The sequence below is a fragment of the Ctenocephalides felis genome, unplaced genomic scaffold, assembly GCF_003426905.1.
Source record: "Ctenocephalides felis isolate EL2017-DRISC unplaced genomic scaffold, ASM342690v1 CF-g0.4_SCAFFOLD_01886, whole genome shotgun sequence".
NCBI classification, from domain to species: domain Eukaryota; kingdom Metazoa; phylum Arthropoda; class Insecta; order Siphonaptera; family Pulicidae; genus Ctenocephalides; species Ctenocephalides felis.
Window position 1 is genome coordinate 97,273,958 of NW_020538040.1, and position 18,066 is coordinate 97,292,023.

The 18,066-nt window shown below is 29.3% G+C and overlaps 1 protein-coding gene across 1 annotated transcript in view; it reads right to left on the reverse strand.

The window, feature by feature from the left end:
• Positions 1-18,066, reverse strand: part of LOC113375564 (serine/threonine-protein kinase 32B) — a 97,399-nt gene that overhangs the window by 11,900 nt on the left and 67,433 nt on the right. Inside the window, exons 6-8 of the mRNA XM_026615497.1 lie at positions 4,778-4,815; positions 4,144-4,279; positions 1,258-1,429 (exon numbers count right to left, since the gene is read on the reverse strand). Of these exons, the coding sequence (XP_026471282.1) occupies positions 1,258-1,429; positions 4,144-4,279; positions 4,778-4,815 (346 nt within the window). The remainder of the gene's footprint in view (positions 1-1,257; positions 1,430-4,143; positions 4,280-4,777; positions 4,816-18,066) is intronic.

The following is an 18,066-nucleotide window of genomic DNA, read 5'->3' on the forward strand; positions in this document are numbered from 1 at the left end:
TCGCCGCACAAAACTCAGAGACGATTGTCCTCATCGAGATACATCAAATGGCTTTTAAATTTTTGAAATCGGTCCAACCGTTTTGGAGAAAACGTCGATTTACGGCAAAAAATCTGTTCACACACACACACACACACATACACACACACACACACACACATACTTTTTCCAAATTTGGTCTCATTCGATTCAGAATGGCTCGAAACGTCGAGAAAACATAAAATTAGCGATTCGGATTTTTTGATGAAAACATAAACTTCTCCTTCAGGAAGTTAAAAATTGAAAATTACACTTCTAAACTAGTGGGGCGCATGGCATCGTGCCTTAAGGCAAATTGCTGGTACTTCCCGTACCAAAATTTTTTTTTTTTTTTTTAAAAAGATTAACATTTTTGAAAAAAATTTACTCTGAAAAAATTAGATTTTTGAGAAACTATAAATTTTTGACAAAAATTTATTTTTTTTGAAAAAAAAAAAGACTTTTTGAAAAAAAAATTATTTCGAAATATTTTGGAAATTCTGAACTTTTTTTTCAAAGCAATCGCAATGCTTTAACTGCATAGAGACAAAATATCAAAGCGCGTAAGCGCTGCGTCGCCATCTAACGGATAAACATTGGTACGAAACCCATAGGAATGTAAAGTAAATTTATACTTATTGTTAAAATCTCAATGAAATATCTGATAATTTTATGTGCATATGTATAATGATCATTTTTGACCGCCAAATGGCATTTTTTTAAATTTTTTTTACTAGATCTCCGAAACCGCTAGACCTGTCTTCATGAAAATTTGATCAATTCTTCATCTTGTCAATACAAGTAAAATGTTTTTTGAAACGTAAAGATTATAAAAATTTTCATTTTCGATTTTTTTGCAGAAACTATAACTTGCCCTACGGGAAGTTAACAATTGAGAATTGTTGCAATCAAAAACGAATTAGAATTTTCTTGAAGCACGACATACAAAATGTCGTACGCACAGGTCGTTTATAGGCGACACACGTACGCATAGGTAGCCATGCTGACGCTCGTAGAGAGAGGTTAAACCCTGAAGGTTAATAGTTTATTTATAAATTAAATTTTTTGTAAGAGATAGTGCATTCTGCATCTGGTGGTATAAAAAGTTTAGTTCAAGTGAACGATTTAAATTTAGTTTGCTGAATATCAACGTAAAATATCGTTTTCTATAGCATTACAAATGATCTAATTATGACGATTTTGATATAAGTGTTATTTAATATTAATTATTAAACCAACCTTTGCTAAAACTTCAACTATTTCTAGAGACCATTGCTGCGAATATCGCACTTTGTTGCTTAGAGTCGCGCGAACTTCAGCCACGGAGTCAACGGAATGGATGTCAAAAGGCCTGAAACCACTCAGCAGCTCGTAACAAACTACTCCTAATGACCACCAGTCTACAGGATAGCTAGAAAAGTTATATCCAAGTTAGCCCAATGAGGGTCATAAAATTTTAACTCAATCTATATATATATATATATATATATATATATATATATATATATATATATATAGAATAAAACAGAGTTATAAATTAAACTTCTAGTTCTTGATATGATACCTGATACAACAAGTATCAATACAATATAGAAATAAATTATTGGCGCCTTGGTATATTTCGAACTTTTGCCTACATAAGGATTTGAAAATCTATACAGTCAACGAAATTATCAAAATTAGAAGTTCATCTTTCAACACGATTCACAGACCGTTAAGGGGGTATTCTAATGTAGAAATTCAAGAAAATCGATTTTTTCTTTATTTCATATTTTCAAAGTTTAACTATCTAAGAATATGGGTACGAGAAGGTTTTTGAAAATTTGAATTATTTTCGGAGATACAGACATTTTACTGATTCGGTTCCCAAACTGGATTGGCAAAGTCTAATCGGACAAAAGGCATTAGGAAGTCATTAGATCAATTTAAGACAGTTTATCATCAGATGAATTATAAATTCGATGTATAGCTTCAGAAACTCAGAACAATAATGAATCTCTAAGCTGGTTGATTTGGATTTTCGCGCCGAAACATTTATTTATTGCATTTATTTATTACTGTTTGTATATTCAATAAAGGTTTCTTTGCGATTTTAAAAATGATGACCCTTATGGTAATGTAAATTGGGCCAGAAACTCGTTCATTTGCTGTAAGACGATACAACGCCCGGTTTGAACGATCTGAAATACGTGCATCCAACGCTTCAAAGGAGGATAGAACAGCTCGATTTGAAGAGAGAAATGCAGAAAATAGTTTTTTTGAAGCAGAAGAAGATCCGATGCATGAAGCAGGAATGGCAGATTAAATAAAAGAAGTATAACATATCATTTTATGACTTTGACAGCAAAAAACTTCACGCAAAACTTTAAAAGCGTTTTTCTCTGAACAGACTTTTTCAGTACTGTTGACGCGATTTCTCGAGTTCTACTCGACCGATTTACTTGAAATGTTCAGAGAGTCTTGTTTATAGACCTATCTATAGCCCGAACTAGGATTATCCCCAAATTCCAATTTTTACTATTTTTAAAAATTCGAGAAACTCAAAAAACAGAAAAAAACACTTTTTTTTCAAACAGTCGCCAATTTGTAAAAAAAATTTACTTATTGCTAGTTCGGGCGATTGCGACATCATTGTAGATTAATAATTTTTATTTTTTTTATTTCTTTGATTTCGGATAGCTAGGAAGGCTGAAATCATGTCAAGGCTGAGGTGCCCATTTTTTAAGACCTCCCACTTCATCAGCCAGTGTCTTAAATTTTCAACTTTTTTTAAATTTTTTTTATTGTATTTCAATAATATTAATAAACAAGTGGTAAAAAATGGATAGTAAAAACATTCATTACTTTCTTTTATGACACTTTAAAAATGACCTAAAATTCATCGCTCTACACTAGAATACCCCCTTAAGGGGGGCGATACATGTAACAAGAAAAAAAAAATCGTTTTTTTTTTCATAAATCGTTACAATAACATCTCAAAAATATGCCTGTAAATATTCAGAACAAAATTATCATTATTTATACAATAAAAACTCATTTAAGTGCCACGCCTCAACTCGACGCTTGAGTGCTATTGTACTCTTATCTGTTTCTGTGTCAAAACTTTAAACGCGTTTTTCTCAAAACGACATTTTTGAAATTTGCGGGCGCGATAACTCAAAAAGTTCTCAACCGATTCCAATGAAATTTTGCACACATCTACTTTACAGTAATAGCTTCTAGTTAAACCTCAAACATTCAAAATTTTTTTCAAAAATTAACCTTTTTACCAAAAAAAAAACATTGAAAAAAAGGTGAAAAATCAAACTTTTTTTTCTAAGGTGTGCCAATTTATGATTTTAGAAGATAACTAGAAGATATATGTTTTATGAACACGTACATACTAATTTTTTTAAATTCAGATCACCGTACGAAAAGTGAGAACGCCCGCAAATTGATGGCGTTTTCCGAGAGGGTCTTGGCAGATTTATTTTTACGGCAGCCATTTAAAAAAAAAAATTAAAAAATTTTTTTTTTTGTGTATTCTAATATATAATAAATAACCCTAAAAAAGTTCAAAAAGATTCAATCATTCCTTCCCAGTTTAAAAAGTCCTCAAAAAATGGTAAAAATTAAGGCGATTACATGTATCGCCCCCCTTAAGAAGACTAAGCAAGAAATAGCCATCCGACCTACCAAACACCTAGCCCAATGTCTGCACCCGCCCTGACTTAGTACGCGGCATACATCATCACGCCACAGTTCATTTATGATATTGTTTTTGTATTACTGTTTTTATTTTATTTTATTTTAACTTTTTTTCTTTTATATTCAATTTATAGTATTTTTTGTAGTATTTTTTGCACCTATCAATTTTGTAAGTAAGACATTAAAGTCTTGATTACTAATCAAAAAATCTGGCGTCGTGTGCAACGGGTTTTAGTAATACGCTATATATACAGAATAATTGAATTCGCTGATCTATACAGTTCAAATTTATCAAATTCATCTGATGTTGCTACGAGACAACTTATGCATTTTGTTGACTTACAGATTCAAATAACATAATTCAAATTGTATTGGGCACTGATTGTGAATATGTTTACCTGAGGGTATACAAACTCAATTACCGAGGGATTCAGTTACCTGTACCCAATGCAATCTCCGGCTGCGCAAGCAAATATCTCAGGTGCCATATAAGGTTTGGTACCGGACATACTAATCGCTAATTCATCCTTTTGCAAGGACGTCGCAATATTGAAGTCCGTCAAATGGGCATGACCTGTAATAATAAATATATCAACTTTGCATTATACGGACCATCTAAATATTTACTGCTTTAAATAGACTTAATATTGATTATTTTCTTATTCCCTATTTATTTCACACTATATGGTTTCTTGTCTAAAATTTGCACAAATAATTCACAAAAACTTATGATCAAAAGCTTCATGAACTACTATAAAAAAATATTTTTCATGAATAAATTATAACATTTATTAGTTAACCCTTTCCGGCCAACACCGATTCAAAAACATTCTACTACCAACTCGGTGCCGCATTCTTTCAAAAACGTACCTACTGTAAACCTGATATTAGTGTGTATGCTATGCAATTTGTTTCGTACGATTTTTTTGGAATTGAAGAACCAATATTTACAATAACAGCTAAATTTATTTAGATCATATATAAGAATATAATTCAAGATTAACGACTATCAAATATATACCAGAGAAAAATAGGTAATGAATGCCTATAAATATTTATATTGAATACATACCATCTTCGTCTAGAAGTATATTATCCGGTTTCAAGTCCCTGCAAAAAAAACTTTATTAATTTTATTAAACAAAGTTATGTTATTTCAATAAAAACATTTTGTTTAACTTAGAATATCAAATTAAAACTTTGCGGCAAACTACAAAATTTTAAGTTTCAAATTATAACTTTTCACGTGGTAAGATAAACTTGGCGGTGTAATCAAAACTATTAATTTCTAAAAGTTCAAAGTGCTGACATTGATAAATGATCGAATACTGTAGTTTTGAAACACCGTTTCATAAGTTTTCAAACTAAATTGTAATAAAATTATTTTCTTGTAATAGTTTCGTGATAATATAACAACGTAGAATCTTATACCAATTACTAAGTTCATCAGTATTAATAAAAATTAATTTCTATTTGCTAATGCAATGGTAATAATCTTAATAAGAATATGCTCAAATATGCACTAACATCGCCCAAATTTTTTAATTCAATTACTATAGATACATGAAGTGTAAACTTTAGATTTCAATAAGTAAGTTAATATATAAAGGTCCATCACAAAAATAAGTAAAGTATTGATTTTTTTAAAGATACTATTTTAAAGTAGAAGGCAAAATATGTGTAATCATCTATCACCTTAACTCCTACGACGTCACTATCAGGAGATAAATGGCAGTGTTTTATAACAAAAGTATTTTCTTTCGTTGGTAGTTTTTTGGTTTTGAGCTCTTTCAATTAGTTTATGATATCCGAATATAATTTTTAAGCATACGTTATTGTTTTATAAGATGTATTGTTACTAAGTTTGTTATAACAGTTTTTTTATATTGCCTCTAAAATAGCTTAGATGTGGTTAGTGAAAAAAACTAGCTGTAAGTGGAATTCTGTCTTAAGGCAATTAGGGCATCGTGCCTTAAGGCAAATTGCTGGAACTTCCCGTACCAAAAATTATTATTTTTTCAAAAACGAATAACATTTTTGAAAAAAATTTACTTCGAAAAAAATAGATTTTTGAGAAACTATAAATTTGACAAAAAATTACTTTTTTTTAAAAAAAAAATTTTTATTTGAAAAAAAAAAATTTTTTTTTTGAGAAAAAAATTTTTTTTTTAAAACAATAAAATTTTTTGAAAAAAAATGTTTTCTTCATTTTGACATATTTTGGAAATTCTGAACTTTTTTTCAAAGCAATCGCACTGCTTGAACTGCATAGAGACGAAATGTCAAAGCTCGCAAGTGCCGCGCCGCCATCTAACGCATAAGCATTGGTACGGAACCCATAGAAATGTAAAAAAAATTATAAATTTTTGTTAAAATCTCTATAAAATATCTGATAATTTGATGTGCATATGTCTAATGATCATTTTTAACCGCCGAATGGCATTTTTTTTTACTTTTTTCATTAGATCTCCGAAACCGCTAGACCTGCCTTCATGAAAATTAGATCAAATCTACATCTTGTCAATACAAGTAAAATATTTTTTGAATTTTTCAAATCGGACGCTCCGTTCTCTTAAAAACTGAGTTACCGTTTTCGGCACTTTTTGCCCCGTATCTTCGGAACGGCTAGACCTGCCTTCGCCAAAAACTAATCAGCACGTCTCCTTATCAATACGAATCGAATGTTTTTTGAATTATTCAGATCGGTTGATCGGTGTTCCCGAAATCGTCGACGAAAATTTGTATCCGCACATACATACACACACGTACATACATACACACACACATACACACACATACACACACATACACACACACACACACACACACATACATCCATTTTTTCTAAGGTATGCCAAAATGTTCAGAAACCTCTGAAACGTAAAGATATATAAAAAATTTCATTTTCGATTTTTTTGCGATTACTATAACTTGCCCTACGGGAAGTTAAAAACTTACACTGGCAAAGCTGCAAACAATAAGAAACAGTGTTATCTTTGTAAAAAATGTAATGTTTTACCGCCTATGGGGTAAAACAAACCAGGTGACATTTTTTGGAAAACAACAAAAAATTGCAGTTTACTTTGATATATGAAAAGAATTACTTAGCACGATGTTAATTTTCTCAAAAAGAATAAATTATCAGAGGTATTATTGTTGTTTTTTTATAGTTAATATTTGTCCTGGTAAATGTTACAACTAGCCCCAAACATGGGGTAAGTTGTACCACAATTTTTTTTTTCAGAATAGTTATAGAATTATTTATGTTGGATTTGGTAGAGGAATAATTATAGCATCTATTCACCTTTATTTTATAGAAATATAATCAGTAGATCTCAATATATACTAATTTAAAAAAAAACTGTTATAACAAGCCCCTAGTTCCCCTACCTAGAATTTTGATATGTCCATCAAGGTCTTATGTGAACTAATGTAATTATAAATCTATTAAGTAGAATAGATGTATGGCATGTTGTGATATTGATTGATAGTGAAATGTGAAGTTATTGTGTAATTGAGTTATGATCTCGCAAAGCCTTAGAGTAATTTAATAAAGCGCCGTAACGCATAGTACGTAAAGTGGATAACGTCTCTATTTATAGTTTTAACAACTGTTCATCTTGAAAACTTTGATTGAATTAAAAGTAAGTTAGAACATTAAAGTAGAAGTTATATTTAGCGTTACTTTAACAAAATGTTGTTACGAACCTTTCAGATACGATATGAAAATCGGATTTCGAACAAAGTTTTTAGAGCTTGTTATAGACACCGCTTAGTGTAATTTTAGCTTTTTTGCGCTGGCGTAATTGCTTGTACTATTATAAGTTAACAATTGAACCATTTTTTTTATGAAAGTGGCATTAATCAGTTTTTTTTAAATAAAAGAGGAACTAAGTTCATGGTATATTATGGGCTCTAAACAACTTATTTATATGGTTAAAATAAAATACTGTTCCCCGCACAAATATTGAAACATAGAAGTTTAATAAACCAGAACGAGATTATTGAATTTAGTATACTTTTTATAAATAGAAAATAAGAATAAATACACGAGCAAAGCTCATAGAATTAGCGCACACCACTGGACAAATGTTACGTTATAGTAAAACAAACTTTTATGCAAAAAATAAAAATATCAAGAACAACCCTTAAGTTATAAATAAAGTAAAGCTGGCTTCTATTGCAGGTAAGTTGAAAAAGGTTAAGTGATATGATACATACTAAAGATTCAAGTTCAAACAATTTGTTCACAAGGGTTATTAGCAAAAGCTGTCTCGAAAAGGGTTTGTGAGAAAAAATATGATCAGAAAAGGCTACAACACGACAACAAATGATAGAGATTTGACTTATAGTTGGAACAAGGACAAATGCTGCAAAATGATATTATTTGTGTAGATTTGGGTTTTCGCATAGAGTAGTTAGAGCTTTGGTATTTCAATCAGAATTTACAGGTTAGACACCCGTGACATCGATTTCACTTGGAAAAAGAGATAACAATATGTTGAAATAGTCCTTGTCCGGAATTGTAGCACCAATAAAAACTTCATTACTTTTACAGAAATTGTAATAATAACTAGTGATGGCGTCGTGCCTTAAGGTGAATTACTAGAAAAATTACTTATAGAAATTTTTGATAATTAAAAAAAAACGAATTTTGAGAACTTCGAAATTTATGAAAAACATTGACTGTATTGAAAAATTTGATTTATTCTAGAGATGAAATATCGAAGCGCGTAAGCGCCGCGTTGCAGTTGAACAGTTAAACATTATAAAATTTGGTAGGGAACCCATTGAAATGTAAACAAAATTATTACTTATTACTGCAATCTCTGTAAAATATTCGATAATTTGATGCTTATAATAATCATTTTTAATCGCCAAGTGTTTTTTTTTTAATTTTTTTATTGGTTCTCCAAAACCGTTGGACCTGCTTCACCAAAAAAATTCAATTCTTTATTTTGTCAATACAAGTGAAATGTTTTTTGAATCGTTGAAATCGGACCGTTTTCTCAAAAACTGAATTACCATTTTTGGCGTTTTTTGTCCCGTATCTTCAATACGGCTTTGTCAAAAACTAATCAGGACATTTCTGTCGATCTGTGTTCTTAAAATCGTCGACAAAAAATTGTATCCATATATACATACATATTACTCACAAAGACACACATCCATATTTTCTAAGGTATGCCAAAATCTTCAGAAACCTTTGAAACGTAAAGATACACAAAAATTTTCATTTTCAATTTTATTGCAATCACTATAACTTACCCTACGTACAATTAAAATTGTATCACGAAGATACAATGTTAAGTCTTTTCAAAGCGACGTAGTTAAGTGAAATCATCATCAAGGGTTCTAATCATCGTTGTTATTAAAAAAACATTATGATTTATTAGAGCAATGGAATGTTTTGAACAATTGCTACAAATGAATAAAAGCTAATAGCATAAGAAGAAAATGCAGCCACTTACAAAAATGATATTACTAAAACACAAAGGAAAGATTAACGTTACATTTTCTGAAATTTATATGAAACTTCTAATAACTTCAATTTTATTAAAACAGACATAAAATGTAATAAATAAATAAATTGTACAATGCCAGAGCAAAACAAGACACTTCCAGAGAAACTCTTATTAAAAAATATACATGAATATTAAAAACATAGTATAAATTTTACAGTTGAAGCAAAAGCTTATTGCCCTGTCTTTTTGAATCAGACGAGAACGGAATTCGTTCAATGGAATTCTTTGATCTTATTTTTAAAGCAGTCTGCGAAATAATCTCAGGAAATGATATTCCAATGTCTACGTACTCTCTCTGCATACGCGTGGCATTTAATTTGAGTAAGCGGTGAAAACTCAATGTCAATCGCTGTAATAAGGTGACATAAAAGACGATGTTTGGGAATGATTGTCAATCGATATTTCCATTTTGACATAATGATTAAAAGAACCTTTTGCATTAAAATCACTAAGCGGTTTCATAAGATAGAATCAATACTTTTTCAGTTGTATTACTCATGTATTCTCTTGATAAATAATGAGACATTGCGATTTGAGCGTGATGCGTGAACGTATTAGTATATTTTTATTTTCCAGTTGTTTTTTACATTAATTGAATAGCAATCAAAAGCAAAGAGTTTTAAAGGCTGTTGTGATGATTTGATTTAATTATATCGTATTTATAGATGACAATACATATAGTGGTCCTATCTCTAAGTGATGAATGGTAGGGTAGGACGGGGTACAAAGGTACAATTTGAATTTGAGCAATTATATTGTGAGAAACAAATTAATTATATCACAACAAATAGCACATATCAAACGGACAAGTCTATCTGACTATGTACAACTCCCAGTTAATTCATCATGTAGAAATGTGTTTTTTGCTGTTTTCGAAAAATTTGTAATGGTTATTTTTACCCTATAGGGAGGGTAAAATGGGCCAGAGGGCAAACTGGTCCAGTGTCTTATTTTTACTTTTGAAGAGATAATTCTGTATAAAGCCTTGGTTTGGCATTTCGTCAGAAATATTCATAAATGCAGTTGAAATAACTTAATTCTACTACCCTTAGCGGGTTTCTTTAACGGCCGTACTACGGGCCAGTACTGGCGTTCTGTAGTGAGTGCTGGCCGACAGTGGGTAGCCCACGATCAGCCAACAGTGATATACTTCGAGCATTAAAGAACAGTTCTAGTGTTAATATACGAAAATAAATCAAATAGAGCGTTTATATAGATTAAATATAAGTAATAATTATTATTTCTTATATTAAATCCATACACATACCTTGGATTTAATATCTTATATTTATATGTTCTTATTCATATGAGTTATAAGAAATGTCTCACTCAGAATAATTTAAATTTATTGAAAATTATTTCAAATAATAATTATTAATAAAATTAATAATTAATATATATTTTTAAATATTGATGACAATAATAAATTTGGCTTCATAATGTAAAAGTATGCTCGAATCGATTTGAATATAATAAACATGACATATTTATATATTATACTTTATTTATTATTTTATATTTTTATACTTTATTTGTATATTTATACTCCATTTATGTATATACAATTTCTTTTCAACATTTGAGTTTTTGCTTTATTTAAATATCTACAAAAGGCAATTTTTTGTACTTCTCATATTCGATATTCCCAAAACTGTATTAGTATTGAAAATAAGCAGATTGTTATATGACACTAAATGACCGTACATGTGCGAGAAAGCTTCGAACCTTTTTACTTTTTACCTAAAACATATGTGACCATTATAAAATTCTTAAAATTCGTTGACGCTTGTGTCGTCAATTGCGGGCATGCCAGCACTCACTACGGGCCGACAGTCAACGCTGGCGAAATCCGCATTGGGTACTTTATTGATCTCTTGTAAAATTGTTTTGTTTAACTTACTTTTTTAACTTCTCGTAGGATAAGTTATTGTAATCGTCCAAAAATCGAAATTGAAAATTTTTACATTTCTCGACGTTTTGAAGGTTTCTGAACATTTTAGCATACCTCAGAAAAAAAGGATGTGTGTGTGTGTGAGTGTATGTATGTATGGATACAATTTCTCGTCCACGTTTTCGGGCGCACGGATCAACCGATTTGAATGGTTCAAAAAACATGTGCGTTCTATTGATAGAGAGATGTGCTGATTAGTTTTTGGCAAAGGCAGGTCCATCGGTTTCGGAGATACAGAGTTAAATGCGCAAAAAATGGCAGTTTTTGAGAGAACTAAGCGTCCGATTTGGATGATTCCAAGAACTTTCTGCTTGTTTTAACAAAAGAATTGATTTTAGAAAAAAAAAATTTGTATAAAATTTTTTTTTTTTAATTTTTTTTTTCCAAGAATTTTTTTTTTGTACTTCTGTTCTAATACACTTTAAACAAATAATTTTAACTTTTCAATTCAGTTTATATAATTCTTATAAATATTAAAAATGTTACAATATTAATAATAATCTATTTGGAAACATTCAGTATTCCTCGATCAATTCGTTACGGTACGGGAAGTTCCAGAAATTTGCCTTAAGGCACGATGCCATACACCCCACTAGTTATTTACTATTTTGATTGTTGACATCTTGGCTAGGGTAAAGATTCAGTTGATCATTTTTTCCCCACCCACATGTAACCTTACATGCAGATTATGTAAAAAAATGAATCTCACATAAAATTAATGATACATCTTACAGCACAATTAAATAACCGTCCACACCCCCGGGGACGATTGTGACAGACATAAAAATGAGTTAAAACAGTATGAATAAACACGAAAATGGTTTACGAAGACTTATTGTCGTTAATACACAACACAACATAAACTTTTAAACAACGCTTATGAATAAAATATGAATATATATACCAAATATATTATTTTTTGAACAAAGATAACAAGATTTTTTTGTGAAATCTTTGTTTTTTTATAATGATTTGTTTTCTTTTTCATTCATGTTTTGTCTTACAGTTAGTTGAGCTAGATTTTTTTTATCTTCACCACAAAATTTGTCACAACCGTACCAAACGCACACTTTTGAAAAATCATCATTATGACTGGACTAATTTGTCTAAGCAAAAACTAATTGCTGGCAAATAACAAACAAAGTGATCTATCTGCATTCAAGAAATGTTATTAATTAAAGAAATCGAATGAAGAAACTTTTTTGGCTCTTTAAAAACAATACGGTCTACAGATCATGTTGATGTGAGGCACTGGCTGCAAGCAATAATGGGAACTTGTTGGAGCAATCGTACTTCATATTTTTTTCTCTAGATCCTATCTCAAAATCAGTATAGTTTAGGTATTATGAGGACTGTCACCATCCAATAATTTCAATCAAAGTAATTTAGATCGAAGCAACGTTGCATTGAACTCATAATAAATGAAAATATTTTTTCGTACACAGAATTTCTTATATTCTTTCTGTTATTTGATTGCATTTACCTTACAATAGATACGCTACCGTCCGCTTCGACCTTTGAATAGATATATTCGCGGAATTATTTCATATGCGAATGTCACGCAAAACTTTGTCTATGTCTTGATGACAATATTGGAGAAACAATAGAGCCATCAACACGCGGTATACGAATAAAAGTTTACTTGTATTCATAAATACAGTTTTATATTACGATGTTACAATTCCTTTATATAGGTATAAATATTCGTATAATGCCGTGTGATCTATTTTTATTATCCGCGTACAGGCGATAACGCGGTAGACCAACATCAAACTTGACAGCGGACCAAATTTAAGGGCTATCCTTGTTGATATATCGCGCACCCAATGACTGCTTTTCAAAACTTATGTTTTTATTATAATGCGTTCGATGGCTGCGAATTTCACATACGTACATATGGGGAATATTCGAGAACAGATCATGGATAAAGTAAAACTTATGTTTGAATATAGAATATAGAATTTCAATTCTAACTAGTGGTGTATGGCATCGTGCCTTAAGGCAAATTGCTGGAACTTTCCGTTCCGTAATAAAATATTCGAGTAATATTAAATGTTTTCAAACAGATTATTATTAATACTGTAACATTCATTATTTGTATTTTATAGACAAAATATAAAAACTTATAAATTATACGACGATGTTTATATATGTTTGCATGAAAAGTAAATAAACAAAACTGGATCAAGCAGAGTTAGAATGAAAAAGCTTATCTCATATTTCTAAAAATTATATAAACTGGATTGCAAAGTTAAATTTATTTATTTGAAGTATATAAATGAGTTTTAGAATTATAGCTAGAATTACTATTAAAATCTGAATCATTTTTGATATTTAAAAAACATGAAAAAATGGAAATTATTTATTTTTAACTTCCCATAAGGTAAGTTATAGTGATCGCAAAAAATCGAAAATGAATGCATATCTTTACGTTTCATGGGTTTCTGAACACTTTTGCATACTTCAGAAAAAAATGATGCATGTGTGGTGTGTGAGTGTAGTATGTATGTATGTTTGGATAAAATTTTTTGTCCACGATTTCGAGTGCACAAATCAACCGATTTGAGTGGTTCAAAAACATTCGATTCTTATTGATATAAAGACGTGCTGATTAGTTTTTGGTGAAGACAGGTTTAGCCGTTTTGGAGATATATATGGGCAAAAAGTGCAAAAATGGTAATTCAGTTTTTGAGAGAACGGAGTACTCGATTTGAATGATTCAAAAAACATTTTACTTGTAATGACGAAATGAATAATTGATGAAATTTTTGGTAAGGCAGTTCTAGCGGTTGTCGAGATATTTGGTAGTCAAAAATGAACATTAGACGTATGCACATCATATTATCAGATATTTGATAAAGTTTTTAAAAATGAGTACTAATTTTTTTACAAGAATTTTAATTTTTAAAGTTTACTTATACGGTTCAAGCAAACTTCAAAATATTCCGAAAAAATAATTTTCAAAATATTCAAAAATATACAAAGTTTTATACTTCAAATATGAATTTTAAATTTACAACTCAGAGTCAAAATGTGTATATTTCAAATTCCTTATTCTAATCGTAAGAAATAAATCCTCAGACGGATTCATTCAATCACCTCCTGCTAATGTAAACTTTCTCAAGTGCTTTGAGCGAGAAGATCCTCACTGTATATTTTATGAACGATAAAATATATAGTGATTATAATTATCTATTTGAAAATGTATAAAACAATTGTTGTAAATTGTTGATCAATTTTTATTGATTACTGATTTTTTCCCTCGAATATATAATTCTGGTACGGGAAGTTCCAGCAATTTGCCTTAAGGCACGATGCCATACACAACTAGTTCTGAATTTTCTTGCCTACCTCAACTAATAGTTTCTTCACAATCAAAATGTTTTTGAATCATTCGAATTAAAAACTTTATTTTCTCAAAAACTGCCATTTTCACACTATTAGCTCCTTATCACTAAAACGACTAAGCATATCTTTGTAAAAACTAATCGCTGCGTCTTCTCATCATTTCAAATTAAATGTTCATTAAATCATTTAATTCGGATGATCTGTTCTCTCAAAAACTCAATTTCTATTTTCTGCACATTTTGCTTCATATCTCTAAACGGCTGGATCGACTTTTGCAAAAACTAATCAGTACGCCTCCCTATCAATAAAAATCGATTGCTTGTTGAATATTTCAAATCGGTTGATCTGTGCTCTCAAAAACGTGGTCTAAAAATTGTATCCATATCCATCCATTTTTTCTAAAGTGCGCCAAAATGTTCAAAAACCTCTAAAACGTGAAGTTATGCAAAAATTTTCATTTTCGATTTTCGGACGATTACAATAACTTACCCTACGGGCAGTTATTAATAATAACAATATACATGGGCGGACCCATGAGTGCTGCTATGGTTCAGAGATGGTTAAAGTTTTCTAGATCTTAATTAAAATTTGTTGACAGATTCTGGGAATAGATACGTAAACTTTGAAGTCATCTTCTGATTATGTGATTTCATCAAACAAAACAACAAAGTTATTTTTTATATTTGATATAAAATTAAGTTCTATTTATAGCATTTTTCATCAGAAATGAGATACTCAAGCATAGACAGAAGTATAAAAACAGTCTGACTGAACATCCTAAAAGTCTAGCGAGGAAGTTGTTTGGTCAAATACATAAAAATATTCTAGAAGTAAATTAAATATCCACAAATCAGAAAATACATGAGAACAATATACAAAGAAAAGATGAAAATTTTCAGTTAAAACTGAGAACTAATAAAACCAGAGAAAACAATTTATGAAGTGCTATGAAACTATTCAATATGCTCTCAAAAAGGGAAAGATAACTGCACTAAATGTATATATGTATATAAGCAGGGCAGGTCCTTAGCGCCCGCATGCAACTTTTTTTCTAGCGCCCCCCCTATTAATTTTCACCGTTTTAACAGTTTATCATTAAAATTATATAAATATTTACATATTTTTTAAAAATTAATTTTTAATTATTCTGGATTTAGTACACAAAATATTAGATATAATCTAGAAGGGTAAAAATTATATTGATTTTTAATTTATTTATTATTATCGATATCAATAAATCCCTGTCATAATTTCATATTTTAGTAATATTCAATACGTAGTAAATTGGTTGAGGATGTAAGTTCGACTACCATAGCAAAAGAATTAATATTTTTGTTAGATTAAAGTTATAGAATTTAAGAAATGCATTTCAGAAATAGTATTTATAATTTTGATATAAAGATCTTGATATCAAAATAATAAATACTATTTCTGAAATGCATTTCTTAAATTCTATAACTTTAATTTAACAAAAATATTAAGTGAAATAAATAAATTAATTTTTAATTATTCTGGATTTAGTGCACCAAAAATTAGATATATATAAGAGCGTATAAAATGTATTGATTTTAAATTTATTTAAAAAATCCAGGCGATTCGGGGGTTGATTATAATCAAGTATTTTGAAATTTTCAATTATTTTTAACGTATGTGCAATATTAATATTTAAAAAAACTAGCATTTAATTTTCAAACATAACACTCGTATTTCATGTTGGATTTTTTAAATTTTAATTTAATTTAATTTTTCATCATTTATAATATCCAAAATTGCATCGTAAACTTCTCCTTATTGATATCGTAAGAGACGTCATATTCAGAATATCAGCTTGTTGTTTTAAAGTTAAATTTTTAACGTATTTTAGAAGTATTGTTAAAAAATCAGTGAAAAATGCAAAGAAATTACACATTTCTTGAACAATATTGAAAAAAGAAACTTATTATAATTGATATGTATTATTTCTGTATAGTTAATAATTATTAAATTTAGAATATGGACATCACTAGGTATATAACAAGCCTTAAGATTTTCATTCCAAATTAAATTTTGCTTCCATTTTTCATATTTATTCCACGCATGTCTTCAACATTCAAAGTTCAACAGATGCGAAACATTTGCAACAAAAGCAAAAGTTACAATTCAATTTCTCTGAATAAACAAGTCATTTTCTAAGCACTGACATTTTTTATAATTTGTTTATATTTTTTAACAAGTTCCGATTCAACTAAATGAGCTCGCAATTTTTCGTCAATAATGCTCAACAATTAATTTAATCTTTCGCAGGTTTGCGCTTATGGGATTGAACACTAGATAATTTCTTCTGATTCCAAGGTAACTTCAAACAAAAAAAAAATGAATAAGTAGATTAAGCAATAAACAGAGCTGTTATTTACTAATTTGCGGAGTTATTAATTGATTAATTGTTTCTACTGATATCACATTGCAAAATAAATATGCGTTTTGTGTCTCCGTATCCCCGGTTAAGTTAGATTGTTTATTATAATTTATTAAGTATTCTAGATTTTATATAAATAATTCCAGATTTCATATAAAAAATATAAATATTTTATTATAAATTTAATTTTCGAGACTCGTTTTGGCGCCCCCTAAGGCGTGCACCCGCATTTTTGCATGCATCGCATGCAAGGCAGGACCGGCCCTGTGTATATCTTTATATAAATCAATTTTATTACTCTTATAGTTTCTCTCTTTAGTTTGATAAGTGTTGTTGTTTTGTTATTTCCTAGTTTTTTTCTCATATTTATAGGTTCTTTATAAAATTATAATTTCCATAGTTACATAGTTTATATAATTTTTTCAAAAATGTTTTACCTTATAGATCCACTGATGATTACATCAAATTGTATGCCGAAAGGTTTGGAATGAAGATTATTTTATAAATCTTTGCCTTTTCTTTGTTTGATGTATCGCCCTCAAGAACTTATATATATATATATATATATATATATATATATATATATATATATGTTCAATTTGAATTAAAAAGTCGGGCGTTTTATCAATAAAAATATTTTTATTTTATGTTTTTTATTGACAATAAATACATTTTTATTGATGTAACGCCCGACGTTTTAACTCAAATTAAACATATGTATCAACATCAAATTCAAGACTATTAAATATATATATATATATATATATATATACCTATATATATACCTATATAATATACTCTAATTAGAGTGGTTTACGATTGCTACAAATCAATTTACTTTATAATGATGTTAACAAAACAATTATGTTAATTGAATAGGTACAAACATTTGATTAAATTATCAATTTTGTTACACGTATAAAGTTATTCTTTTAATTATAAAGTTAATGTGGTCTTGTAGTTACAAAAACCCCTGATGAGATGCGATCCAACAAACTGCGCGTTGAATAACAAAAGCAATTTACGTTTGTATGCAAATTCCATAAAAACTGAGTATTTAGATTTTATGGGGAGTGTATGTAAATTAGCGAATCACATTTTTGTATAGAAGCAAAATATATAATTTCGCAGAAACGTCGTTT